General features: G+C 43.4%; 1 protein-coding gene across 1 annotated transcript in view; it reads right to left on the bottom strand.

Annotated features, from left to right (window-relative positions):
• Positions 1–24534, bottom strand: part of SEL1L3 (SEL1L family member 3) — a 390847-nt gene that overhangs the window by 226607 nt on the left and 139706 nt on the right. The window contains exon 4 of the mRNA XM_069202147.1: positions 17279–17400. Within this exon, the coding sequence (XP_069058248.1) occupies positions 17279–17400 (122 nt within the window). The remainder of the gene's footprint in view (positions 1–17278; positions 17401–24534) is intronic.

Raw genomic sequence — 24534 nt, 5'->3', positions numbered from 1 at the left:
TACACATAATTGATTGATAGATTATAGTACTCATCTACATTTGACACTACATTTTTAATAGGGTACGACTGACATTATTGTTTCTTCCTCTTATCTATATTGTTTTTAATCTTGACAGAGGCCCATATCTTCATTAAACATTTCACTTCATGGTCCTTCTAGTCAATTTTAACAGTTCATGTTCACTACACCAGTCCCAGATTACTGCATTCACTCTTGGTATTCTTCTTCAAAAGTTCTCCGGCAAAGAGCACCCACGAGGGGCCCGTTAGACATTGCAGTGCCAGTCTGACGAGGAGCATAGCCCGATGATGAAGCATGTCACCTATTGGTGAGTGAGGGCACTTGTTCGTGATTCAGGTTACTCACAGGAACCGTAGTCTGATCTTCCCTGGACTGAGGTTAGATCAATATTTGTTAGATCTCTTTGGAACTGTGCATTCATGTTTTCTTGATTTATGAGGGAGTCATATGCACAGGACCAGTTCTTTCTTAAATATCCCACCATTTAAGCCCTCCTATTTGTTTTTGAGTTGAATGAATACCTGCATTACAGGCACCAGAATGGGTTCACAGATTTCAAAGGAAACACCATCAAACACAGATTATTGTGGGGGAAAGTAGCGGGTCTGAAACAAACACTACCCATTGTCCATGTTGCTCATACATTGGGACATCAACGTGTTAGAATACACCTTGGCTGATGAAGTGGCAAATTCAGCATTAGCTATGGCTTCTGTTGCTGCAATAACTCGTTCAAGACGAGGCTGGATGATGAAACACTGGCTGATGTGAAATCTTTGGATGGAAGCAAGCCCATGCCAAAGGAATATCCTGCCAAATATTCCTACCACATATCTTGCCTAAATACTGCCCTAGTAACAATAGCAGTGGTGGGTGATTGTGTGATCCCCCACCAAGACCAAAGACCTGAGTTAATTAAAGCAGCGCATGATTGAGTTGGTTCTGTCTATGCTGGTGTGGCGGCTATTATTTTTCTACTACAAGCACGCTACTGGTGGCTAGGTCTATACAAACAGTATGTCCTTTGCTGTGACATCTGTCGGCAAATAAAAGGGTCCACCATCAAACGCTCACCGCAGACACCCCTCCTAATTTCCAACAAACCACTTCAATGTGTGTACCTGGATCATTTTTTTCCCTTTGACACCTGATGGTGCATACAAATATATATTAGTCGCTATTGACTTATGATCCAGATTACTATGGGTATGGCCACAAAGCTCAGCTGAGGGTCAAACTGTCATAAAAGATTTGCAAGACTTTATCAGCACTATGAAGTTGCGGCTTTCCACACGGACCAGGGCTCGGCTTTTGCCTCAAGGGCACTCAGGGACACCATGGCTTAGTTAGGGGTCCAACTGTACTATTTGTCTCCATCTCATCCTGAGGGACATAGTGTTCTGGAGTGAAGAAACCAACACTTAAAGCAATCCTTAACAGCGAGAGTATTAGGCACAGGTTGTAGTTGGATTAACCATCTGTCTGGGGTCCAGAGAGCACTTACTAATCTGCTCAGAAGGTCCCATATGAAGACCTGTTTAGAACACAAATGTATGTTCCAGATCTCAATGGTCCTGGTGCGGAGGAGGCAGATACACCTTTTGACATAAATAAATGTGTCACTGTCTTGCAGGACTTACAACAGTTCCATGATGACAAGGCATCTTCCAGTACCGCCTTTTTAGGAAAAAGGGATGCACCAATAATACCTACCGGCTAGATTCCAAAAGTTGGCGATCTAGTGCATGAAAAGATAAGAAAAGGAGTTTGGTTTATCATATTGTGCACCAAATCTGGTCCTGGAAATACAGGGTTCCAGAACTATTAGTCTACCACCACTGCCTGGTTCTAAAGGAAGCTGCTTTGTCTCTGTCAACAATGTCAAGCTACACCATCTAGCCGATCCTACACAGCAGACCCAGAGAACTCCTGGATAGTTCCTGCCTCCCTCTCACTACAGACCAGGATGTTCCTCTACAGGTTTTGAATAGCAAAGCTGACACTTCCCCGAGCTTTGGGATGGTGGAAGATGATCTTTGGTTAGTACCACTAGCTTCTTCTGACAAGAAACGTCCACAACAATGAACAATTGTTCTCAAATTCAACTGAAACGGACAGAATAGCTTACTATGAACCACCAAGGGAGACTTCTGCCAGCTCTCCTCTTCCAAATATGGCTCCACGTTTGCACAAACTGCTTCTGGATATTTTGCCAATGTCAATGGCTCTTTCACCGACTCATCTGCCTCTTCTGCAACAAGACTGTCAAGAGCACATAAGCTGATAAATTGGCTCAAAATTAACTATTTCATTCGTCCATGGAACTATTCTTCTGTAGATTGGGTTTGTCATCATCTTTTTCTTATTGAGACATGGTCATTACCTTCCTGAACGCTCTGCAGTTGAACTGGTGGATGAGGTCTCCAAACCACATTTTACCTCCCATAATGTCCATTGTGATTTGTCCCTAGTGAACATTTCAGCCAGACGAATTTCTGATACAGCCCAACGGAGGTTATTCAAATTCATATGTATTTAAACTTTCTATGAATGATATAATAACACCTGGAGTTCTTTCTGATGATTGGGATGTAAAAACAGTTGTTTCTATGCTCTCTGAGCTTCAATATTTTACTGTATTTGAAAGTGAAATGGTTTATCAATAAAAAGAACATTATGGAGATATGTTCTGTTACAATAGTCTAGAAGTGCAAATTCTTTCATACAGAAATAGTGCAGTTGGAAAATTCCATTGATTGTTATCCATAAATTTAAGAATTTACTTTCACAACCAGATTCAACATCAACCACACAGTTTCAAATACCACCTCTACGTTTATTTACAGTTCCCTAACAAACAAAGCATATAAGATGGGTATATGCAGAAGAGCCACAACACATGTCCCTGTTTACCACATTTCCTGATGAGAAGATGAAAATGTATTTACATGAAGGTAATCTTGCAAAAATCCCAGTTATTACGTTTTGTACGCTTTGTGTACTTTCTGCTTTTCCTCTGCTTATGTCTGTTGCATATTTTTGTCTACAGTAGACTGTTTCAAGCACAAATTGCCTTGCAGTAATTGTGAAAGAAGGTGTTTACCAACTCTTCATGAACTGTTTGCTATGTGACTTTAGAAACTGAATAGAAAATATTTTGAGGAGTAACCTCATGCCAGTGTTGTACATAATGGGAAAAGATGTGGTGTAACAGCCAGAACTGCTGACTTTGGAAATATGGAACCAGGTTTAAGTTCCAGTGTCACCTCAACATCTTGTGATTGTGGGCAAATCACCTAGGGCCTGATTTAAAGTATGCGGATGGGGTTACTCCGTCACAAACACAATGGATATTCTGTGTGCCATATTACGATTCCATAATATCCTATGGAAATTGTAATACTGTGGAGGGGATATCTATCACTTTTGTGACGGAGTAACCCATCCACCAAACTCCAAATCAGGCCCTAAATCTCCTGTGACTAAAAAAATTAAAATCTAACTTTGTGTAATGTAATCTGGTGCTCATATAAAGCACTCTAATGCCCTTGTGACGAGTTCAAGCTATGTTAAACTTCACAAAATAAAATATAAAAGCCTACCATGCTTGCACTTTTCATGTGTCCAACCGTCTAAGCTTATTCCATGTAGTACATAACATTTTGTGGAAACAATCGCAATCTGGTTCACCCCTAGAAAGGATTTTAGCAGCAGACATGCTCACAATCTAGCTCTTTTAGATATTACACTTCCAATAATAACCTCCAAGCCAGGAAAATTACTTTCAGAAGTACAGGACTTGCTGTGACATACACTGCATGATTCTTGGTTAAAAAAACAAAGACAGTGCAATGTATCACAGGGGTCTGACCGCAGTAAAATTTAAAACGCATGAGGTATAATGACATTTATAAGCAGAGGATGTTATTGTCTGATTTTAAAGTCTTGAGCTGTGGTGATAAAAATAAAACATGGGAACAGAATAATTTATTTTTACTTTGTTCAGTGTTTTGTGCCGCACCAGCATATCACCTAGCGAACACAACCCTTTGTGGCGCTTAAGTTCACCTGCTGCATGTAGACAAAGAAGAAAATCTTAAGAAGAGCATGAAATCTCACAAAGGTTACGGGTCTAATTCCTCATGTGGGGTGGCTGGCCCCCATAGAATGTTTGTTGGGTCCGGTCCCTTCCAGGACTGGATGAAGTGTGTCAACTCAAGATACGAAGACCTCTCGAAACAAGGTTGTTCTTAGTGTTTTAGATTGAGTACAGCTCTGTGAACCAGGTGCATGTGTTTTAGAGGCTACAGTCTTGCAACTTAATGGCTTTTGCGCCAAGGTTTGTGAAGCTCTGCATGTGTGCGTTATGTGTTGGACGTGTATAGTGTGGTTATCTTACCTGACAGTATTGTTAAGATTTGACTCAGGACATATACTCGACCATCTGCTCTGAATTCAGTGAATACTGAAATAGGCTATTAGATGCATACTTCTTATTTTCATTAGAAGTCCTTTCTCTGACATTTCCATCCATAACCTACTGGTCTATTTTAATATGTAGGAACTAAAAGAATTGTGATGTTATATCTTAGCATATTGCTTCGTCCTGGGTGGCATCTTGATAACATATTCTTAAGTCTAGTAGTTATCTCTCTCTGAATCTGTGTACCTCAGGACCTTGGCAGCTGATGCACAGGTCTCACCAGGTCCATCTCCACATAGGCATGCCCATTCATAGATCTTCCCTTAAAATGACAAAGTTTGTTCACTGAACTCTAAGCCCAACCTGGAATTACGTAATATCCCCTGCTGTCTCCCGCTGCACAGTCAGACCCTGAACCAGACCTAACTTCTAGTGATAGCCCCATTATATAAACAAGGTGTTTTGGCCAGTACTCACTCACTTGGAATGGTATGCCACATACTGATAACTGAGCCTTATTGCCTGTACCACTGTTGCTGAATATCTAATGCCCACCAGCAGATGAAGGTGTCCGTGGCACTTGGCCACTCCGACAAAAATTAACAATAAGGCACTTGGGGCCTCACGCTCTGGCTGGTGGCCTGCAAGATCACCAGGGTGGTGGAGGTCACTACCCCTACCACTCAAGAGGACTACCACCTGCCATACTCAGAGATTTCTGCTGACCCAGCAGGGATCTCTGTGTTCAGCCCCCGTCAGGTTTCATGTGGATGCTCTGCAAACCTTTTTGTTTAAAAAAACAAACACCTAAAGTTGTAAAACAAAGTACTACTGTCTCAGACACCCAGGGAATTTTTTCCCAGGTTGTCAAACCCATTTTTCATTTTTCCTTTTTGGTACAGCCAGGCTTTGCCTGGTGGCTCTGAACAGAAAGAAGTGGACATCAGATCGACCACTCTAGGTAGGACAGTCGTTCTGATGTACTGACACTGAGGCCTCTAGTTTGTGGGTGTAAAGTCTGCAGAGCCTGCAGGGGTACCTCAGTTAAACACATGACGGTCTGCTGAACTATAAACAGAGCGGGCTGACCGTATGTTTAACAGACCCAGTTCTCTGTGATGGCTGTGCCAGAGTAGCCTCTCTGCCAAACTATGAGCCCTTTAGTTTGCAAAGTTACTGTTTCAGACACTACGAGCTCCTGTGAACGACTTGCTGACTCTGAATCGACCCCCTCGCCCCACTCCATGGCAATACAAGTCTATCTACTGTCAAGGTAGGTCCTTGGCCTGCCTGCATTCCTCCTAGATTATATATACCACTATGGGTGAGCTACAAGTTCAACACCCCATAACCTCAGGACAGTGTCATCAAGGCTCAAGCACAAAACACAGCACAGCAGAGACAAATATATACGCAACAATGGCACAAAACACAAACACGAGCCCTACATATATATAGGTTTTTCCTGAAAAAACATAACTAAAGCTCCGTTGCCATGTTCAAGTCGAGGCAGGTAAGATTACATCAACAGACTACATGAGGAAGACACTTTTAGATGTACGTTTGGGTGATTTCAACGTGAAGCACAAATCGTCCTTCAGTCACTGGTTGTGAAATGCACCATGAGTAAATGAGTGGCAAAGTGTAGACTCACAAATGCTGTGCTTGCACCATGCAACGGCAGTGGTAATATAATGGGAAACAACAGAAAAATCGGGCCACCAGACACTAAAGAGGCCCAGACACAGCCAAAAAACAGGCCATACATTGACCTGTCCGTTATTTATTTGCCAAATTCCTTCAGACATACACTCGATATTTTCAAGAATTTGGGGGGGATTTCCAATGAATTTGGACATAATAAGTGGCATCTTGCTGTTGCTGTTTTTTATTTGCAATGGCTGTCCCATTCCAATAAGGAGGACTGAAGGCACTTCCACTAGTGCAACTGTGTTGTGAACGCATGATGCAGTATTCTAGGGCATCACTCCTGGAAGAACTGGATTGTAACTGGTCTCTGTTGTTTAGATCGGTTTTGGATTGTGTGCAGCCCATGTTTCAGTGCCTCTGGTGCTTTTTCAAACGTGCACTGGAAGTCTGTATTTCTACCTGGGGCTTACTTTAATTGGATGTTGATCTGTTGATTTTCTCGCTGATGGCTCATTACCAGTCATGCGCATTGAGGGTGCGTTTGCAACGAGAAGCCATTTATGAGCTGCCTTTTGTGGGCCATGTGGCTCTTGCTTCAACATCCAGCACAACACAGAATGCTGCTGCCTCTGCTGGAGCTCTGGGTTTGGAACATGAGAGCTCTTTGGTTTTCCTTGGCACAATTTGCTCACGTTACCACCTGACGAAGAGGAATATTTCCTTGATTCAATTGTCCTGGCTGTGATTGGAGATTTTCAAAATGACTCTGACTTTTAAAATTCAGCTTTATTGATGCCCTTGCTAAAATGTTAAACTATCCATTTTAATTCTTCCTAATTGGCATGCTTACGTGTGTTTTAACTTGTCATAATTGAGATTTATATATATACATTTTAAGTGATGTATTTTAGTTGCTTTTAATTTAGGAACTAGGCTGTTTTACCCACTTTGAACCGACAAGAGGAAGGTGTAGTGAAGCATTTTTAGTTGTGTTCTTGGGCACGTTATTTTAGCAATTAGGCTTGCTGCTTGTGCCCTTTAGCCTAGTTACATTTCATTTTATTCTTTTAGAAACAATCACATTTGTGGTGATGTTTTTATTTTCCTCTATCTTGCTGTTCTTTCACCTAGGAATGCTTTTACATTTCCTCGCATGATATTCTTTTGCTCTGTGCTTTGTTCACGGCTGTGCAAGATAGGGTTGCCGGCACAAAGTGGTACAGCGCGTCTCTAACATGTCACAGCAACATACGTATTTTTACATGGGGAAGCTTTTTTCAGAACATTATCTGTTTTATTATACAAAATCTCTTTTCCCCCTGTATGTTGGAGGGAGGTTCCAGCCAGATGACTGCCACCGCATGCTGTTTGACTTCACTATAACTGCTTGCTAAGACTTCCGGTTCCCTGGCCTATATGGGGAAAGTGTCTCAATAGACAACAGGCTTCTTCACAACTGCCATATTCAGGTATGGGGATGATGTCTTCACATGGGGGTCCTGAAGAGTGGATTAGGGCTTCTCCTGCTGTGCTCTAACATAGAACATTAGTGGTGTAGGCAGGAATCATACATCTCGTGTAATAACAGTATGGTTGGACTTTTCTGGTGTTTCACTTTTCTTGTCACCATCCTGTTTTTAGTATGTTCTATCACCCTAGTTATTGCAGTCCATGTCTTTATATCTAGAACACAGCAAATTCAATTAAACCTATTGAACAATTTTTTTGCTTCTGTTTTTCTTTGCATGTCTGAGACAAATGTAACTGGGAGAAAAGGATAAGATATGATCCATCACGATTTCCTATAGAGTTCATAATGTCATGAGCTCGGCTGCCACAAACCCCCCCTGTTCTTGGGCATAGGTGAGGCACTGCTAGATGGTCAGAAACAGATTAGGCCAACAGTTGTCACATGGTGTGGGATCAAACTCAGTTCCCCAAAATTCAGGTGGTGCTGCTGCCCAAATCCAGAAGCCTCATTGGTACAATGAGAGCCAATGCGACAGTCTTGTTGTGTCACATGAAAAAATTATGAATATGGCTCTAAGTGATTTTCCCAGAATCAGAGGATGTTCCGCCAACAACGAGAATTGAACATAGTTCCCCAGTAGGATGTTACTTTGAACCATGAATCAGATGAATACACCAACAGTTGCAAAGACACTAGTAATTGCAAAACATGACTATATAGACAATAGATACAGGGGGCCTCTTACAATTGATCTCTGGGATACAAAATGTGAAATAGCTGATATGTCTGATATAAAGACAGCAAACAGGCTAAAGAGAAAGTGTAGTACATACGACCAATGGAGGTACTGCAGTCCTAGAGATAAAGGGTGAAGAGAAAACAAAGGTCGGACAATATCTTGTTCAGTACATATTAATACTTAGGACATAACAGATTAATGTATATACATTTCTTGTTCCTGACACAATAAATGCATTTTATTACCCAATGATCCAAAGTGGTAATTACTAAGAAGAAAACTAGACTGTTGCTGGGCTGTAATTTTATGGAAAAGAAGTTCCATGTTAAAAGGTATATTTTCAAGAGCTCCATTATTTGAAGTTGGCCATTAAGGGCCTGATTTAGATCCTGGTGGATGGAACACTATGTCACAAATGTGACGGATATCCCATCCCCCATATTATGATCCCCATAGGATATAATGGGATCGTACTACAGCGGACAGGCCCTGAGTTTGATAGCCTCTTAGCTGTGACAGATGGGTGCAGCTGGAAGCAGCTAGGCCTCTAACTGGGGAGCATGCAAACATGAACAGGTGCTGGTCTGACGAAACCTGCGCAATCCTCTGATTTCTTGCCTCTTCCTGGGCTGTCAACTTCACCTCAGTGGATCCAGCAAGTGGACAGCACTGAATAGACAACAGAGAAAATGATGCAACTGTAGAGAATGTTCTACATCAAATCCTGGTTTTCATGGACATCTGAAGCTATTAATATTTTGTGCATAAGTATTTTTTTTAATGAACTTGTAATGACAAACAGAGAGCAACCTTTTAAAGGCAAATCCATAACCAGATGATTAAATGCTGTTAGTATTTTCACTGAAGTATTTACTTTGTTTCTGAGTGACACATGATGTACAGCTGAATGAGCACCACCACAAAAAAGTATTATTTATTTTCCAGATACTGCAAAATTCAAATGTCAGCTGTGCCTGATCACAAACTTGCTTCTGAAAGCACTCCCTCTCCCGAAACCTGGAGCAGTAAACAGTCTGTGCAGCACATGCTTTCTTGCCAAACAGACAGTAAAGAAGGAATGCCCTTGGAAACCAAGAAACAAAATAGATACAATTATAGACCTCTTGTAATATGCGACTGCAAAGTTTGCAGATTTAAGGCATGTTTCTGTTTCACATAGCTCTGAAATAGAGACAGATCATTAAATAGAAACCTGAAGTGGGAGAAAGAGACAAGTGCTAGAGGATTGGCATTCATATAAATACAAAAGCTGGTGCTTGTGGAAGGGGTAGCTTTGACACTGGCCCAATTGCTCATTAAAACCTAAACTATATACTTTGAACCTATGAGAGTGTTTGTCATTATGGGAAGCTGAACTGGCTGTGTTGCGAACAGACATGATGCCCTGATCAAATCACACATGGACACCTCTGTTACAGTGAACCCATCCATCATCAGCCAGCGGTATTTAGTTTTAAATTTTTGAACCCACCCCATTCAGGGAATCCAGATAAAATCTCAAGAGAGGCTTGGACTGATCTGCATCGTGTAGAAGCATTTAAAAGTTAAGGACCAATAAGGGCATTTCTTTGCCTGATGCCTACTTGAAGAAGACAAGTTTATCCCCCTATAAGCCAAGATTGTGATTGGGGTAGGTTCAGAACTTCCATTCTATCAGGAAATAGAATACATTTTACAACATATATGATATCCTGCTTTCTTTCAGTGGCACAAGGCCTTACTTAAGCAGCTAAAATAGCTTCCATCATTTTATAGTTCTTCCTAGCTACTTTTCGCATTTATCCAACAGAGATGTTGCTGGATGCTGCTCAGAAGGGGAATGATTAGGCAAGTAGCATGGGTCCAAATGATCTACAGTGGCCCACATGATAAAAGGTAGAAAGGGGAGTTAAATAAGGAGAAGAAGAGGTTAAGCAGAGAAAAGCAGCAGGACAACTGATTTTAACTCATAGATATAAAATGTTTGAATACCTGTAGGTGGACATAAATAGACAGCCAGGCAATATCTTACTGGGCCACTTCCAAAACTGAGAGTTTGCAACAATGGCTACATGGCTACAGCAGAAGCTGCTGTAGTACCCTGCAATCTAACAAACAGTCTACTCTTCTGCAAGCGCATCATGATGGATCTCTTCAGTTTTGTGTGTACGTTTCAGTGTTAGTGTCTGAAAGAGTGGTTGGTCACCCTGATTTACACGGTTGGGGTTAAGCTGCTGACTCCCCTGTGCCTTCTGATGATATCTGCATTGCGGTTTCTGGTGAGGACAGTTTCAAATGCTGGCACTTCTCCTGCCTATATTTGCATTGGCACTAAGGGAGGGTACTCACTTACATTGTGCTCCTACTTGGACAGTAATTTTTTACCATGTCATTCGTTATCTATATAAACCCCACAGATGACCCCTTCTGTAAACAGTTTTCCATATTTACCATGTTAACATTTTTGTTCTTGCAACTTTTTGTCAATGAGAACTTAGACCATCTCTTTCCATGGCTAGAGGTGATAATCATGAGTTCAGGGTGGAAGAAATGTGTGAGTCCGTATTGATTGTGGTTACTCACAGTTATTGGCATTATCGAAGAGTTAACCTCATAACAGATGTTATAGGACGCCAGGAACTTCGGGTCCTATCCCATTATATGTACAACATTGTGTGAGAAAACATGGCTGATTGCAGAGGCAGTCTAACTTTTTGCTCCCATTTTTCACTTTTTGCTGGTGTTTTCTGGACTCTGATGGTGCCCTGGGTACTGCTAACCAGTCCCAGGGCCTGTGCGCTGTGTAAAATCAGTATGAAAATTAGGCTAATTATATAGGTGCACTGCTGAAGTGCCCAGTGTCATTTTAAAGACAGGCCTGCCTTGCTGGCTGCTTTTAAATTTAAGTTACATGCAAATCTGACTTTGGAATTAAAAGTGGTTCCAAAGTCTTACACAACCTTATTGTTACATATAAGTCACCCTTAAGGTGTGCCCTATGTGCCCCTAGGTTTGGGTGCCATGAAACTATAAGCAGGGACCATATAAAAATAGTTTTATAAGCCTGGTGAGGTAAAACCACCAAATTAGTTTTTCCCTCATTGTAGTGAATGGCCTCCATAGGCTACAATGGGGAGACTTTATTTTAATTTACAAAGTCCCCTTAAGTGACAGATACCTCAAGTTTGGTATCAAATTAATTGTTGTATTAAATCACATAACTTACAATTGTTGGATTTAATATAGCTTGTTCAGGTAAAGAGTTTTAAACTGTACCTAAAAAGTTGCCAACTTCAGCCCTGTAGTGCTTTGCTCTTATTGGCTAGCCTCTGGCAGCTTGGCCAGGCTGCCTTGATGAGGTGTGAAGTAGCCTGGGCTAAACACAAAGAGATGTGCCTGGGGAGGAGATCTTCCCTCAGCAGATGGAAAGGCAGGAAGGGGGAGGGCTGCCAAACTGGTTTTCAAAGACAGGGAAGGACATTTGGAGCAACCCACCACCTCCCTCACATCCTGCAAACCCAGACAATTAGGTACCCCCTGATTAGGTTAGGAGAGGGCAAGAGAAGGGTGTGTATACGATTTTTAGCCACACCAGTTGGTGGGCTCAGCCAGATGTAATCTCTTAAAATCACTTTCAGCCATGATGGATTATTGAGGAATGTTGGTCCCTGGTACTGATTTTTGCCACACTTCCCAGGAAGTGGTCACCACAGGGGGAAGGATCCTGCACCTGATTGGAGAACCAGAGCCTGCTGTTTTTCACCCAGGAGCAAGGATAAAACTGGCAGACCTGCACCCACATCTCAGATCCCTACCAGATTCCAACAAGGAAGAACTACAGAAGAAGAAGGACTGCCCTGCTGGACCTGCCCTACTAGACACCTGACCTGCACCTAGACACTGCACTCTGGAGGACTGCACCAGCAGCACACTTGGTAGTCACCACAAGAAGGACTTTGCCTGGCTTCAACTGGTTCAAGGTGGGACTCCCTGTTTGCTACAGGTGAAGAAATGCTAACCAGAGTCCCGTGCACCAACTCTTGAAGTAACTGACCAGTTGACCACTGTCCAGTGGCCATTTTGGAGTTTGCATCAGGTGGATTCTGGCAGTTATAGTCCGCACCCTCAAGGAACATCTCAGGGCTTCTGGAGCCTTGGGGTGAGCTGTGGTCCCCAGAATAACCTTAAAAGAACATCTGGAAGAAGATCCAGAAGTTTAGAGAATCTTGGGCAACTTTTGGTAAAAAGGTCCATAAAGGGACCGACCCGCTGCGGCAACTCTAGCCGGCTTGCCTCAACCGCAACCTGGCCTGACTTGCAGGTCCGTCCCCATGAAGAAAATCTCTGAAAAAGTGACTAAGTCTGAATGTAGAAAGTTGACCGGGACCTTCCAGGCAGTGTATCTGAAAAGATCTCCAGGGACATCAGGTCAAGATTCAGGTGTGTCCCGGTCAAAGGATTTTCACCTAAAAAAAAACGACTCAGTTCGAAGGTAAAAATCTCCACCGACTGCTCCTGCGACATGTATCTGAGGAAGAGTTCCAGGAGGTCGGATTGGACTAGCGACTTGGTCCCGCTGAAGAAAATCTTCAAGAAAATAACTAAGTCCAAAGATAAACGTTTGCTGGAGGTCTCCCGCCAGCTGTAGCCGAGCAGGTCTCCATCAAGGTCGGCCTCAAACTTTGACTTTGCCCCGGTTCAGGTGCGACCAGATGACCAGATTGGTGGAATTCGTTTCTAAGTGCTAAAAATCATTAATTCTTTTAAAATTCATATCTCCGGTTCCCCTTATACGATTTTAATCGTTTTGGTGTCATTTTAAATATAAAAATATACACTATCTTTATAAATTGGTGTTGGATTTTTATGTGTTTATGTTTTACTTATTTACTGTTTTTTAAATGGTTTACGCATTTCTCTCCTAAGTTAAGCCTAGTCACTCGTTGCCAAGCTACCGAAGGTTGAGCTGGGTTTAATTTATTGAGACCTAACTGGACCTAAGTGAAGGTTAGTGGCCTATTGCTAAGTGTAGATGTTGGAAAATGGGTTATTGGTAAGGGCAGGTAGGTACCTACACTTAGCAATAGGCCACTAACCTCCACTAAGGTCCAGTTAGGTCTCAGGAAATTAAACCCAGCTCAACCCTTGGTAGCTTGGCAACGAGCGTCAAGGCTTAACTTAGGAGACAGAGTGTAAAGCATTCAAATATCACAAAACAGTAATTAAATAAAACACAGGAAACAGTTTAAAAATCCAAAACCAATTTATACAAATAGATTATATTTTTATCTTTAAAATGAGACCAAAACGAATAAAATCAGATAAGGGGAACCGGAGATATGAATTTTTAAAGAATTATTATTTTTTAGCACCTAGAAACAAAAAGCGCCAATCGGGTCATCTGGTTGCACCTCGACCGGGGAAAGTCAAAATTTAAGGCCGACCGCAATGGAGCCCTCCTTGGCTACAGGCCGCGGGAGGCCTCGATTAAAAGTTTACCTTCACACTTAGTCTTTTTTTAGAAGATTTTCTTCAGCGGGACGAACCTGCCAGTCCAATCCGACCTCCTGGAGCCCTTCTCCGGATACGCAATGCTGGAATCCTCGGAGTAGATTTTTACCTTCGGACTTAGTCGTTTTTTCGAGGTGAAAATCCCTTGACCGGGGTAAACCTGGATCTTGATCCAACGTCCATGGAGCCCTCCTCGGATACGCTGGCTGGAAGGTCCCGATCAACTTTTTACCTTCGGACTTAGTCTCTTTTTCAGAGATTTTCTTTACCGGGACGAACCAGCAAATCAGGCCGGGTCGTGGTTGAGGCAAGCTGGCTAGAGTTGCCGCGGCGGGTCGGTCCCTCTATGGAGCTTTTTTTCAAAAGTTGTCCAAACTTCTCCAAACTTCTGGGGCTTCTCCCAGATGTCCTTTTAAGGTTCTTTTGGGGTCCACAGCTCACCCCAAGGGTCCAGAAGTTCTGAGATGGTCCTTCGGGGGGTGCGGACTACAACTTCCAGAATGCACCTGGCGCAACCTCCTTTTTGGCCACTGGACAGTGGTCAGCTGGTCGCTTTCTTCAGGAGTTGGTGCAGGGGACTCTGGATAGCAATTATTCACCTGTAGCAAACAGGAAGTCCCTTCTTGAACCAGTTGAAGCCAGGCAAAGTCCTTCTTGTGGTGAAGCCCAAGTGTGCAGCTGGTGCAGTCCTTCTGAGTGCAGGTTCCAGGTTCAGGCCAGGGGTCCAGCAGAGCAGTCCTTCTTCTTCTGTTGTTCTTCCTTGTGGGATGTGGTAGGGAACTGAGGTGTGGGTGCAGGTCTGCCAGTTTTATCCTTGCTCCTGGGTGAAAAGCAGGGGGGTCCTGGTTCTCCAATCAGGTGCAGGGTCCTTGCCCCTGTGATGACCACTTCCTGGGAAGTGTGGCAAAAATCAATCCCAGGAGGCAACATTCTCTAAAAATCCATCATGGCTGAATCTGATTTTTGGAGGTTACATCTGGCTGAGCCCACCCACTGGTGTGGCTAAAAATCATAAACACACCCCTCTCCTGCCCTCTCCTAATCTAATCAAGGGGGCACCTAGTTGTCTGGGGTTGCAGGATGTGGGGGTGTTGCTGGTTGCTCCAAATGTCCTTCTCTGCCTCTGAAGACCAGTTTGGCAGCCCTCCCCCTTCCTGCCTCACCATCTGCTGAGGGGAGATTCCCTCCCTCAGGCACATTCCTTTGTGTGAAGCCAGGCCACTTCATACCTCATCAAGGCAGCTTGGCCAAGCTGCTCAAGGCTGGCCAATCAGAGCACAGCAGCAAAAGCAATGCAGGGCTGAAATTGGCAACTTTTTAGGTAAAGTTTAAAACTCTTTACCTGAACAAGTTATATTAAATCCCACAACTGGAAGTTGTGGGATTTATTACAACAATTAATTTGATACCAAATTCTTGGTATGCATCATTTAAGGAGACTTTAAAAATTAAAATAAAGTCTCCCCATTCTGGCCTATGAAGGCCATTTACTACAATGAGGGAAAAACAAATTTGGCTGTTTTTACCTCACCAGGGCTTATAAAACTACTTTTATAAAGTCCCTGCTTATAGGGCACACCTTAGGGGTGACTTATATGTAAAAATAAGGTAGTTTAAGACTTTGGAACTACTTTTAATTCCAAAGTCGACTTTGCATATAACTTTAATTTAAAAGCAGCCAGCAAGGCAGGCCTGCCTTTAAAATGACACTGGGCACCTCAGCAGTGCACCTATGGGTGCACCACCTATGCTGTGGTCCCTAAACCTACATGCCCTACCATATACTTGGGACTTATAGGTAGATTAACTTAGCCAATTATAATTAGCCTAATTTGCATATCCATTTTACACAGAGCACAGGCCTTGGGACTGGTTAGCAGTACCCAGGGCACCATGAGAGTCAGGAAAACACCAGCAAAAAGTGGAAAATGGGGGCAAAAAGTTAGGGGGCCTCTGCAATCAGCCCTGTTTTCCCACAGTAGATACTTACCTGCCCTTACCAATAACTCATTTTCCAACACATTGTTTCAGTAGATTTCCTTGAAATAATGAGTTATTTGGGGAGGAGGGAGAGTGAACTTTTCTGTTACAGTTCACCCTGGAATATAGCATACAGATTTTGACAAATAAATCTGGGACATTTATTTTCCTCATTGGTTTGCACTGAAGTGGAGGTTTTAGGTGCAAGAAACCTAATATAAAATAATTTTTGCCTTAGAAAATTTAAACATAAAAGTCTTCCATTTCAAGCTGGGTGTGTTAGCATGTTTTTATGCCTTCAGTGCAGGGGTGGAAACCCCCCTCCACTTCCAAGATTTTGCCACACAATGGAGCTTCTGTGGAGCGCTTTCACTGAGCTCTCGCAGTAGTTCTGCTTATACTGCCATTGACACTTGACTAATGTGCATTGTGGTCTTGCTCAGACAATTCATACTTACCAAAGACTCATTCACATTCCTACTTTGACAGCCTGTGAATAATACATATTAGTGTATATTATTTGGTTAACCTGGTTTTCTTTAAAGGTTTTTTTGGGGTGTGGATGTTTATACTGTGGTTTCTGGTGCCTAAATGTAGGGCTGAAGGCATTTACATTTGTTTTGGAACTATAGCGATTAAGGTGCTATTCTTAGCCATATAGACTACTGCAGGTTAACCATACCAGCAGTAATCACATTAACATTAGGGGAGGTATCCTAATCCAACATGGCTCCTTTACAACGTGTCTCTTCTCATGAGTAATTTCCTTTTTTCAGGCTATATGTCAGTTTGAAGTTGCACCATGTCTCTTGTGGCTTCTTATTAGTAGTAAAAGAAATAGTAATATACTCTAATCCTACTACCATTACTACAACTAAAAATAAATAATAATAATAATTAGAGGAATGTGGTTTTGTCATTTTAAGGGCAATGAATGATAGATAATACTTTACTCAAAGTAATAGTAGTTAAGTTAACAACCTCAGAAGAATGACAACCTGAGCTGGACTCATTGGGATTGTGATACCTGAACTGCAGGTCAGTCACAGATGAGCATAATTATGGCCTTCTTGGTAGCTTTAGTGTCTTTTGTAAGATTAAAAGCTGTGAGATCAGTTAGTAGCCATGCTAGAGAAGAGTTTCTTCAGAGATACTGTTTTCCAAACTCCACTGTGACACAAGAACCAAACTATCCACTTTAAAGAAGTGCATGGTTTGTCAGCAATTGATTTTCTAAATATACTAAACAGATTTATAGGTTTACGAACAGGACTTCAATTGCTGAATGCTGGGAACTAGTTTAGAGACAAAACATGATAGGCTGTCCTTACTCATCTGAGGTGATGGCTGTTGTAGTATTGTGTTATAGAGTTTTTGCAATATGCCGATGTAGAGGATAATCTGAAACAAAAATTATTCATATAATCATATCCCGCTATCGTCAATATTCTGTCCACATGCCTTTCTAAACAACACTTACCTTCTTCAGTTAGAAATAATAGTGGTGTGGTATACATGTTGTTTGGATCAATGTGATGTAATATTCCACATAACAAATGTGAGCAGTAATTCAGCAAGTACATCCATATTGAGAAGGTAAAGCTGAAAAGTAAAGTAACAAATAAAATAAAGTATTGCAAGATGCATTCCTTTTTTAAATAGATGTTATTAACTATCAGTGAATAACAATCCCAAACAAATGGAAAGACAAGGCAAGAGGAAAATTACATTTGTAATAGTGAGCATAGAGCATAGAAAAGTGGCAAATGTACGAAACACTCTTACCCCGCTGCTCAGACCAAACCCCACTCCCCAGACCCACCCCTCCCAACCCTCTGAGTCAGACTGTCACTATCATGCGGTGATGAAGTAAAATTAGTGTAGAGCCTAGGAAATAAACACAGCATGTACAGGCAACATCTGATGGGACAAATGTGTGGTGAAGGGCTGGCATTGTTGGGGCCTCAGTTGTAGAATGAGTGGGTCTCTGGGCTAAACTAAGTCAGGGGGTTGTGGCATAGGGATTCTAGTGGGGAGAGTATAGGCATGGCATGCCAGAGTGGGAGTGCTAGTCTATATTTTCTAGGCTATCAACTATCACCTCCCATGCACGAGCATTGTCCAGTTTACTGATACCCCGATGCGCCTCTGACAACAATATAGCTCCTTCATAGCTCGCCCACCTTTCCAGTTCTCTACACCATGTCAAAAGGTGTGGGGCTCTCGGGCCCTTCCAGTGGCGGGTGAGCCAGCGTTTAGCCATGAGTAACGCTAAGTCTTGAAATTTACTAGTAACCGATGTTTTCGAGGTGTGCGGAAACTAGTGAAGGAGCCAACGACCTGGGAAAGTGGGGACAACCCTCCCAATAACCTCTGTCAGTGTTGTTGTAACTCCCTCCAAGTATGCAGTAAGAGGGGACAGGTCCAAGTCATGTGGAAAAAATTGGCACTCAGTTCCCCGCACGTAGGGCAGGAAGTGTCAGTGACTCCCAAATATTTGTTCATTTTATCCGGTGTGAGGTACTATGTAATATGTAGAAACCAATCAGTTTAAAGCAAGCATTTCTGGAGATATTGGAGGTTTGCTCAAGGATAATTTCCCAGGTCCTTTTTGTAATGGAGGTCCCCAGATCCACATCCCGTCAGCCTCTCAGGGTATCAAATGTGCTCAGTGTGTTGGTTTGCAACAATCCATATAAACATGTAATTGCTTTGAAAGTACCAGCAGATAATGCAGGATATCAGCAGCAGAGATGGGCTTGAGGCTCAAGACCAACAGCCTTCCAATGGTGGTGGATGGCTGCTGTCACTGATCTATGTAGCAGAAAATGTCCTGGGGAAGGTCAAAGTTTACTCTGAGGTCATCAAAGGGAAGGAAAGTAATTCCGGCATTCGACCATTCTCAAAGGCCAACCCAGTGCCCTACATGTGGCAATGATGTCAATATGGTGAGCGTCAGGTCCGGGGAATAGGGGGTCTGAGTATGAGACTTTCTCAGGGTCCGGGCCCAACGATGATGAGAAATTCTCTTGAATCCAGTGCAGGAGTAGGACCGATTCTCAACAGCATTTTAGTAAGAACATCCAAGGTAGGGACTAAGGGGCCTATTACCCTGCCATGGGATTGCCTGCCCACAAGCTATTGGGTTTACCATTGGAGCTGGGCTGAGAGACAGTAAGACTTGAAGTCTGGAAACGTCAGCCCTTCCTGAGAAGACAGTTGTTGTAGCGTGGAGAGGGCCACCCATCGGCAGCCCTGACCCTAAATGAAGGGCCCTAGCAGGGTATTGAGTGCCGTCAAAAAACATCTAGGTATCCACAGGGAATCATTCCAAAAAGGTATAAGAAGTGGGGGATCACCACCATCTTCAGCAGGGCTATGCACCCAGCCACAGATAGAGGTAGGGTCTTCCAGAAATCTATTTGGGCCTTTAATTTTCTAGCAGCCAGCCCCAGGTTTCAATCAGAAATAACCCACAGGGTATGATAGACCATGACCCATAAATATGAAAGACATCTAGGTTCCCAAATAAGGTTATCTAGCTGTTTGAGGGCTTGAGTATCATGTCTAGTACGGAATAAGTGAGTGTTTTGCCAATTGACTCAGAGGCCACAGAAGTCCCCCAGCAATGATCTTGCCCAGATCAGTGCATTCCGGGTGTCATCCAGGAACAGCAAGAGGTCATCGGCATAGAGGGCTATCATTTGGATAACTTCACCCACCTGTATGCCCAAATGGTGGTTGCCTGTTCGGGCCATTCACGCAAGTGGCTCCATAGCTACGTGGAGAAACGGGCCATAGGGTTCGTGTATAAGAGTTGCGTCCAGGCAACAAAGTCACTCTCTAAACCCATACGAAGCATGACCCCATAAAGGCAGTCCCACTCAAGGCTATCAAAGTCCTTCTCTCTGTCCACAGCTAGAATGGCAGTTTTCTCCTTTTCATATATAGTAGCTTCTAAGAGTGACAGTAATCTCACATTCAGGGCAGTGTTATGACCAGGGATAAATCCCGCTTGGTCAGGGTGAATTATTTGTGTCATAAGTGGGAGGAGTCTGTTGGCCAGGACTTTACTCATTATTTTATTGTTTACATTTAGCATTGATAGAGGTCTGTAGGCTGTAAAATCTGTTGCTTGTCTCCCAGGTTTTAAGAGTGGTGGAAGCCCACCAGAGTGTTGGTGGCTTTGAAGAGAGTCACCTGTTGAGTTCAGAGGAGTAAACAGGACAGAATTCCACAGGGAATCAGTCAGAGCCCAGGGTTTTGTACATCGAAAAACCTTTAATTGCTTCAAGGACTTCCTGTGAGGTAATATCTGCCCCCAGGCTGTTGGTCTCCTCTGCTGTAATTCATGGTAGGGGGGCTAGAAAGTTTTGTATTGCTGCACTATCATGTGCTGGTGTATAGTTCTAGATAATACTGTAGAAAACAGTTGTTAATGGCTGATTGAGAATAGAGGGAATCATCAGTAGGAAAACGTATTTCCACTATGGGCGTGCCCCTTCTAGTAGGATTTGCCAACCAGGCTAGCAGGAGACTGAATCGGTTGCTCTCTATATGAGGTTTTTCTGTATAGGCCCTTTAGTCAAATGAGCATGGTCTCTCAAGTATTTATTGCTACGTGTTCTTTGGACTCATGCATGACCTGTAATTCAGGATGTTCCGGGCATCACCCTTCTATGTCTCGTCATTAATCCTCTGCATCATTGAGCTCCCTGGAGTATCCAGATTTCCTATCGACTCTGGTAAGCAATAGCCCCAGAGTACCGTCTTAAAGGTGTCCCACTCCAGTTAGGGGGATGAGCTTGTTCCCCTGTTATCGGCAAAGAAACTGCATATTTTCCCCTGACTGTGTCTTGGAATAGCTGGTCGTCCAATGCCTCATGCTTCAATCTCGAGGTGGGTATTATAGTAAGTGTCCTTTGCCAATTCAAGTGTATAATCTAACCGGATTGTGATCTGAGAGAGTGTGGGTAAGATAATCAACGTTTAGCACTAGTGTCTGTATAGCAGTGGAGCATAAAAAGGTGTTGAGGTGCATGTGAAACCCATGCATTGGGGAGAGATAGGAGTCGTCTCAGGGATGTCTGTTTCACCAGGAGTCTACTAGGGCCCAGCTCTGTTGCCAGTCTGTAAATGCTCAGGCCATGTGATGTGTGGAGGAGTCATGCAGTGGTCTAGGGAGGGGTTAGCAACACAATTAAAATCCTCACCAACAATTGAATCACACGTAAGGAAGGGGGGCAGCTGGGCTTAAAGCTTTGTGAAAAATGTGTGTTGATCAACATTAGGACTTTACACATTTACAAGCAATGGCTAGATTCCTGCCCTCAGGGTCTATGGCGGATATTTAATGTTGAAAGGGCACTCTTGCTCTAATACAAAACAATACACCCCTAGCAAAGGCGGAGAAGGAGGTGTCCTCTCCATCGTCGCTGAAGGGCAGCAACCTCTTTGGTCGTTAAGTGTGTTTCCAGAAGCAGGGCAATTTGGACACCCTGTTGCTTTAAGCAGGAGAATACTTTATATCATTATATCATTATACCATGCCCTGAGCCAAGCGTGCCTATTTTGGTTTCTAGGGCCTCCTGCAAGGCCGTGATGGCTTGAAGTATGTCCTGCTACTTTACGTTTAATGTGGGGCTCCCAGAGTCAGATTGGGTTGCATCCTGTTGCATCACGCTGACCGATCCAGCATGGACATCTCTCCTAGGTCCAGGGGTCATTTGCGGGAATATTTGCCCATGGCTTTGGGCTGACAAGGATCCATGGAGGGTGAACCAGTCCGTCGGAGATCCCAGTGATCAGCAATAACTCAAGTAGTAGCTTGAGGAGCTCACCCTGGCCAGTCCTCAGAGCAGGCACCAGGGATCTCCTCTGTCTGGCATAGTCAAGATGGTGATAGAGTCTGTGAGGTCCAGCTGTTCAGGCGTCCACCAACCACGGCCACATGTCCCACCCACGGGAGCAAGGGGATAGTCAGTGGGGCCGCGCAGATGGGCCTAGGTGGTCCCCTCGGTGTGGAGCTGCAGCCGCCAGCGGTCGGGCAGTGGAGGGCCCCTCTCTTTCTACTGTGTCACCCACCATCGTTGCAGCTGTCTTTAATGTTGCTGGGGGGCAGCTGAGGAGCCAGGCCCTTCCTCAGGAGTTGTGCCCAGGGGCAGAGGAGGCAATTAACAAACACACTCTGTCCTCCGTGGGGCAACCACTTGGGGCCTTAAATCAGTGGCAAGGCTTAAGCAGCCACCTAGAAGTGTGATTCTTCCATCTCCCCAGGTTCTAGGTAGGCACCAATTGCTGGGAGGCAATCCACAGATTTGCATCAGGGGGACCAGGTGTCCCGATAGTTATTAATTTGCCATGGTTGATAACAGGGTAGCGGGGGTTCTTGCCTCTTCTGCTGTGGTCCCTGCTACCGCACGGGGCCGAAGGGAGATTGAGCCTTGTACCAGAGTGTGCAACCAGGTGCTGGGCAGGCTGTTACAGTTAGGGCCCTTCTTACCCCTGTGGAGCAAGCATGATCCCCCAGCGCGGTTGGTCCGCACTCCCATCTACCGCTCAGTCTGTCCTGCTTTGTTGCACCCCTCGGTGTTGGGGAGGCCCTGGGCCGCATTGGTGCCACCTGTGTTTTTTGAGGCACAGTGAGGCACAGGAGGAATCAGTCCATCATCCACTCCGGACCCGTATGTGCCCCATTATTGATTAGAGTTCGGGGGCAGGCTTTCACTGTCCATCGGCCTGCCTCTGGCCGTGGTTAGCCTGGCAGACAGGCCCCTCCTACTCCCCACACAGATCTCACCTCAGTGACTGCATTGGTATAGGAAATGTAGGGGATGTGGGGGATTTATCACCCCGAGATAAGTGTGGGACGCGGGGAACAAGGGTGGGGGGGGGACATGGGGAACAAATGATCCTGAAGTTTAAAAAGAGACAGTGATGCAGTTCCTGTTTAAACTTCATTCATTTTTCAGTGCATTAAAAGCAATAGAACTTAAAACGATTGAAGTTTAAACCTGTCTGCTTAGTCTTTTCCGAATCCTAGCTCGCAAAGCCCTTTGTCCGGGCTGCTGCAGGTTCCATGACACAGAGGATTATCTGATTTATGTGCTGGACGCTAGTACTTCACAGGTCATTCAAAGACATTTCAAATGTAGAGGACGCTTTGTTTTTTGTTTTTTTGCTTCTTGTGACCCATGCAGTGTCACGCTCTCTTCAGCCCACTTGTAAGATGTCATTTAAGGGCGTGGTGGGGTCAGATTAAGAGGGATAAATGGCTTCATTAGCATATCTCTCCCGTTGACAAATATACTGCAGAAGTACTTTGTCACACATTAATCTGCTAGGAAGGAAAAGGTATCAAGTTTCCTTTAAAATACAAATGAGCAAGACTATTATATTGTATTATTATATTGGTATTTATATAGCGCTTTCCTATTCCTTGTGAGTCCCAAGGAGCTATAACATAAATATTTGTCAGAATATAAAAGTTAATGTATTTTTCTATGTTCTTAGCACCTTAAAACCATTCAAAAAATAAGACACTATTTAATCAGAATCGTTAATGAAAAAGTTATATTCTGTCATCAGGTTCTATAACTCATTTTATTTAATGGCCCAGCCCTCCATGTTCATCCACTCTTCTCCTTCCAGGCAATTGTTGTGTTATGAGTGCTACAGGCCCTGTTGCACTGTAACGTGCATGTCACATTTTCCTACTACGGAAGATGCTTTGAGAGGGAATGGGGGAATTTATGGGCCTTTTAACTGCACAAAACACTTGGGTTGCACCTCTGAAGGTTGGTACCCTTCATCGCATCCAAACATAGGCCACAAAGCACTCACACTCTTCCATTCATACATTAGAATCAGTTGAGAGCAACCTATCTCTCATCCCTATTCACCTCAAATTCATGCATAAGAGCAGCGAAACCACATGGTAGGAGCACAACTCTGATCACCCCATAAAATATATATGCAACATTTGGGCATTTAACCTGTACTAATGAGGTGAAACCTTTGTCCATACAGTATTAGGATTGTAAAAATGGTAGTATAATGAAGTAATAACATCACAAAAAGTGTTGCAATATGCAGCACAATTTGCTTTTTACTGCAATATAATTTAGTCAATACTGTCACATAATTTGGTCCTAACTGATCTGTGGGCAATCCATTGTTCTGAGAGCATTATAGCACTCCATTGGGAATTACTCGTTAAAAGTGATAGTTTTCTGTCACTGGTAGTCTGAACTCACATATTAGAATGTGCTCTCATTGGTGATAAGGAAGGTAAAAGAGTTTTAGTGAAATTATTTGCCTAAGATCACACAATTTAAGAAGGGAAGCCATGATTGATTCAATTTATTAAATGGGTATCTATTTGTTCATCCTTACATTTAGGCTTTATTTTGACCTCTCAGTGCATTTTCTGCAGTTTTTGAAATATAGCGCAAACTCAACCCAAAGGTATTGGAACGCTTTATGTGAGCACCAGTTACATTATAGAAGATATAGAAGACATGCATTTTTTACTGGCATGGGGAGATTAAATGTTTCGCCCTGAATCACAGGATGTTGAGTCAATGCGAGTTCCCCACTTCCACAGTCGGCAGGTCTGACCATAATGCCACATCCTGGGTAAAGGGAGGGTGGCAAGCAGAAGCCAATGCTCAGCTGATTATGGGCTTGAGAGCCTAATAGAATCTCGAGCAGAGCCGGACTTCCGGCTCGAGGCTG

Source organism: Pleurodeles waltl, chromosome 1_2 (assembly GCF_031143425.1).
Source record: "Pleurodeles waltl isolate 20211129_DDA chromosome 1_2, aPleWal1.hap1.20221129, whole genome shotgun sequence".
Lineage (NCBI taxonomy): Eukaryota > Metazoa > Chordata > Amphibia > Caudata > Salamandridae > Pleurodeles > Pleurodeles waltl.
The sequence above is the reverse complement of the archived record's forward strand: the minus strand, read 5'-3'. Positions and strand labels throughout refer to the sequence as shown.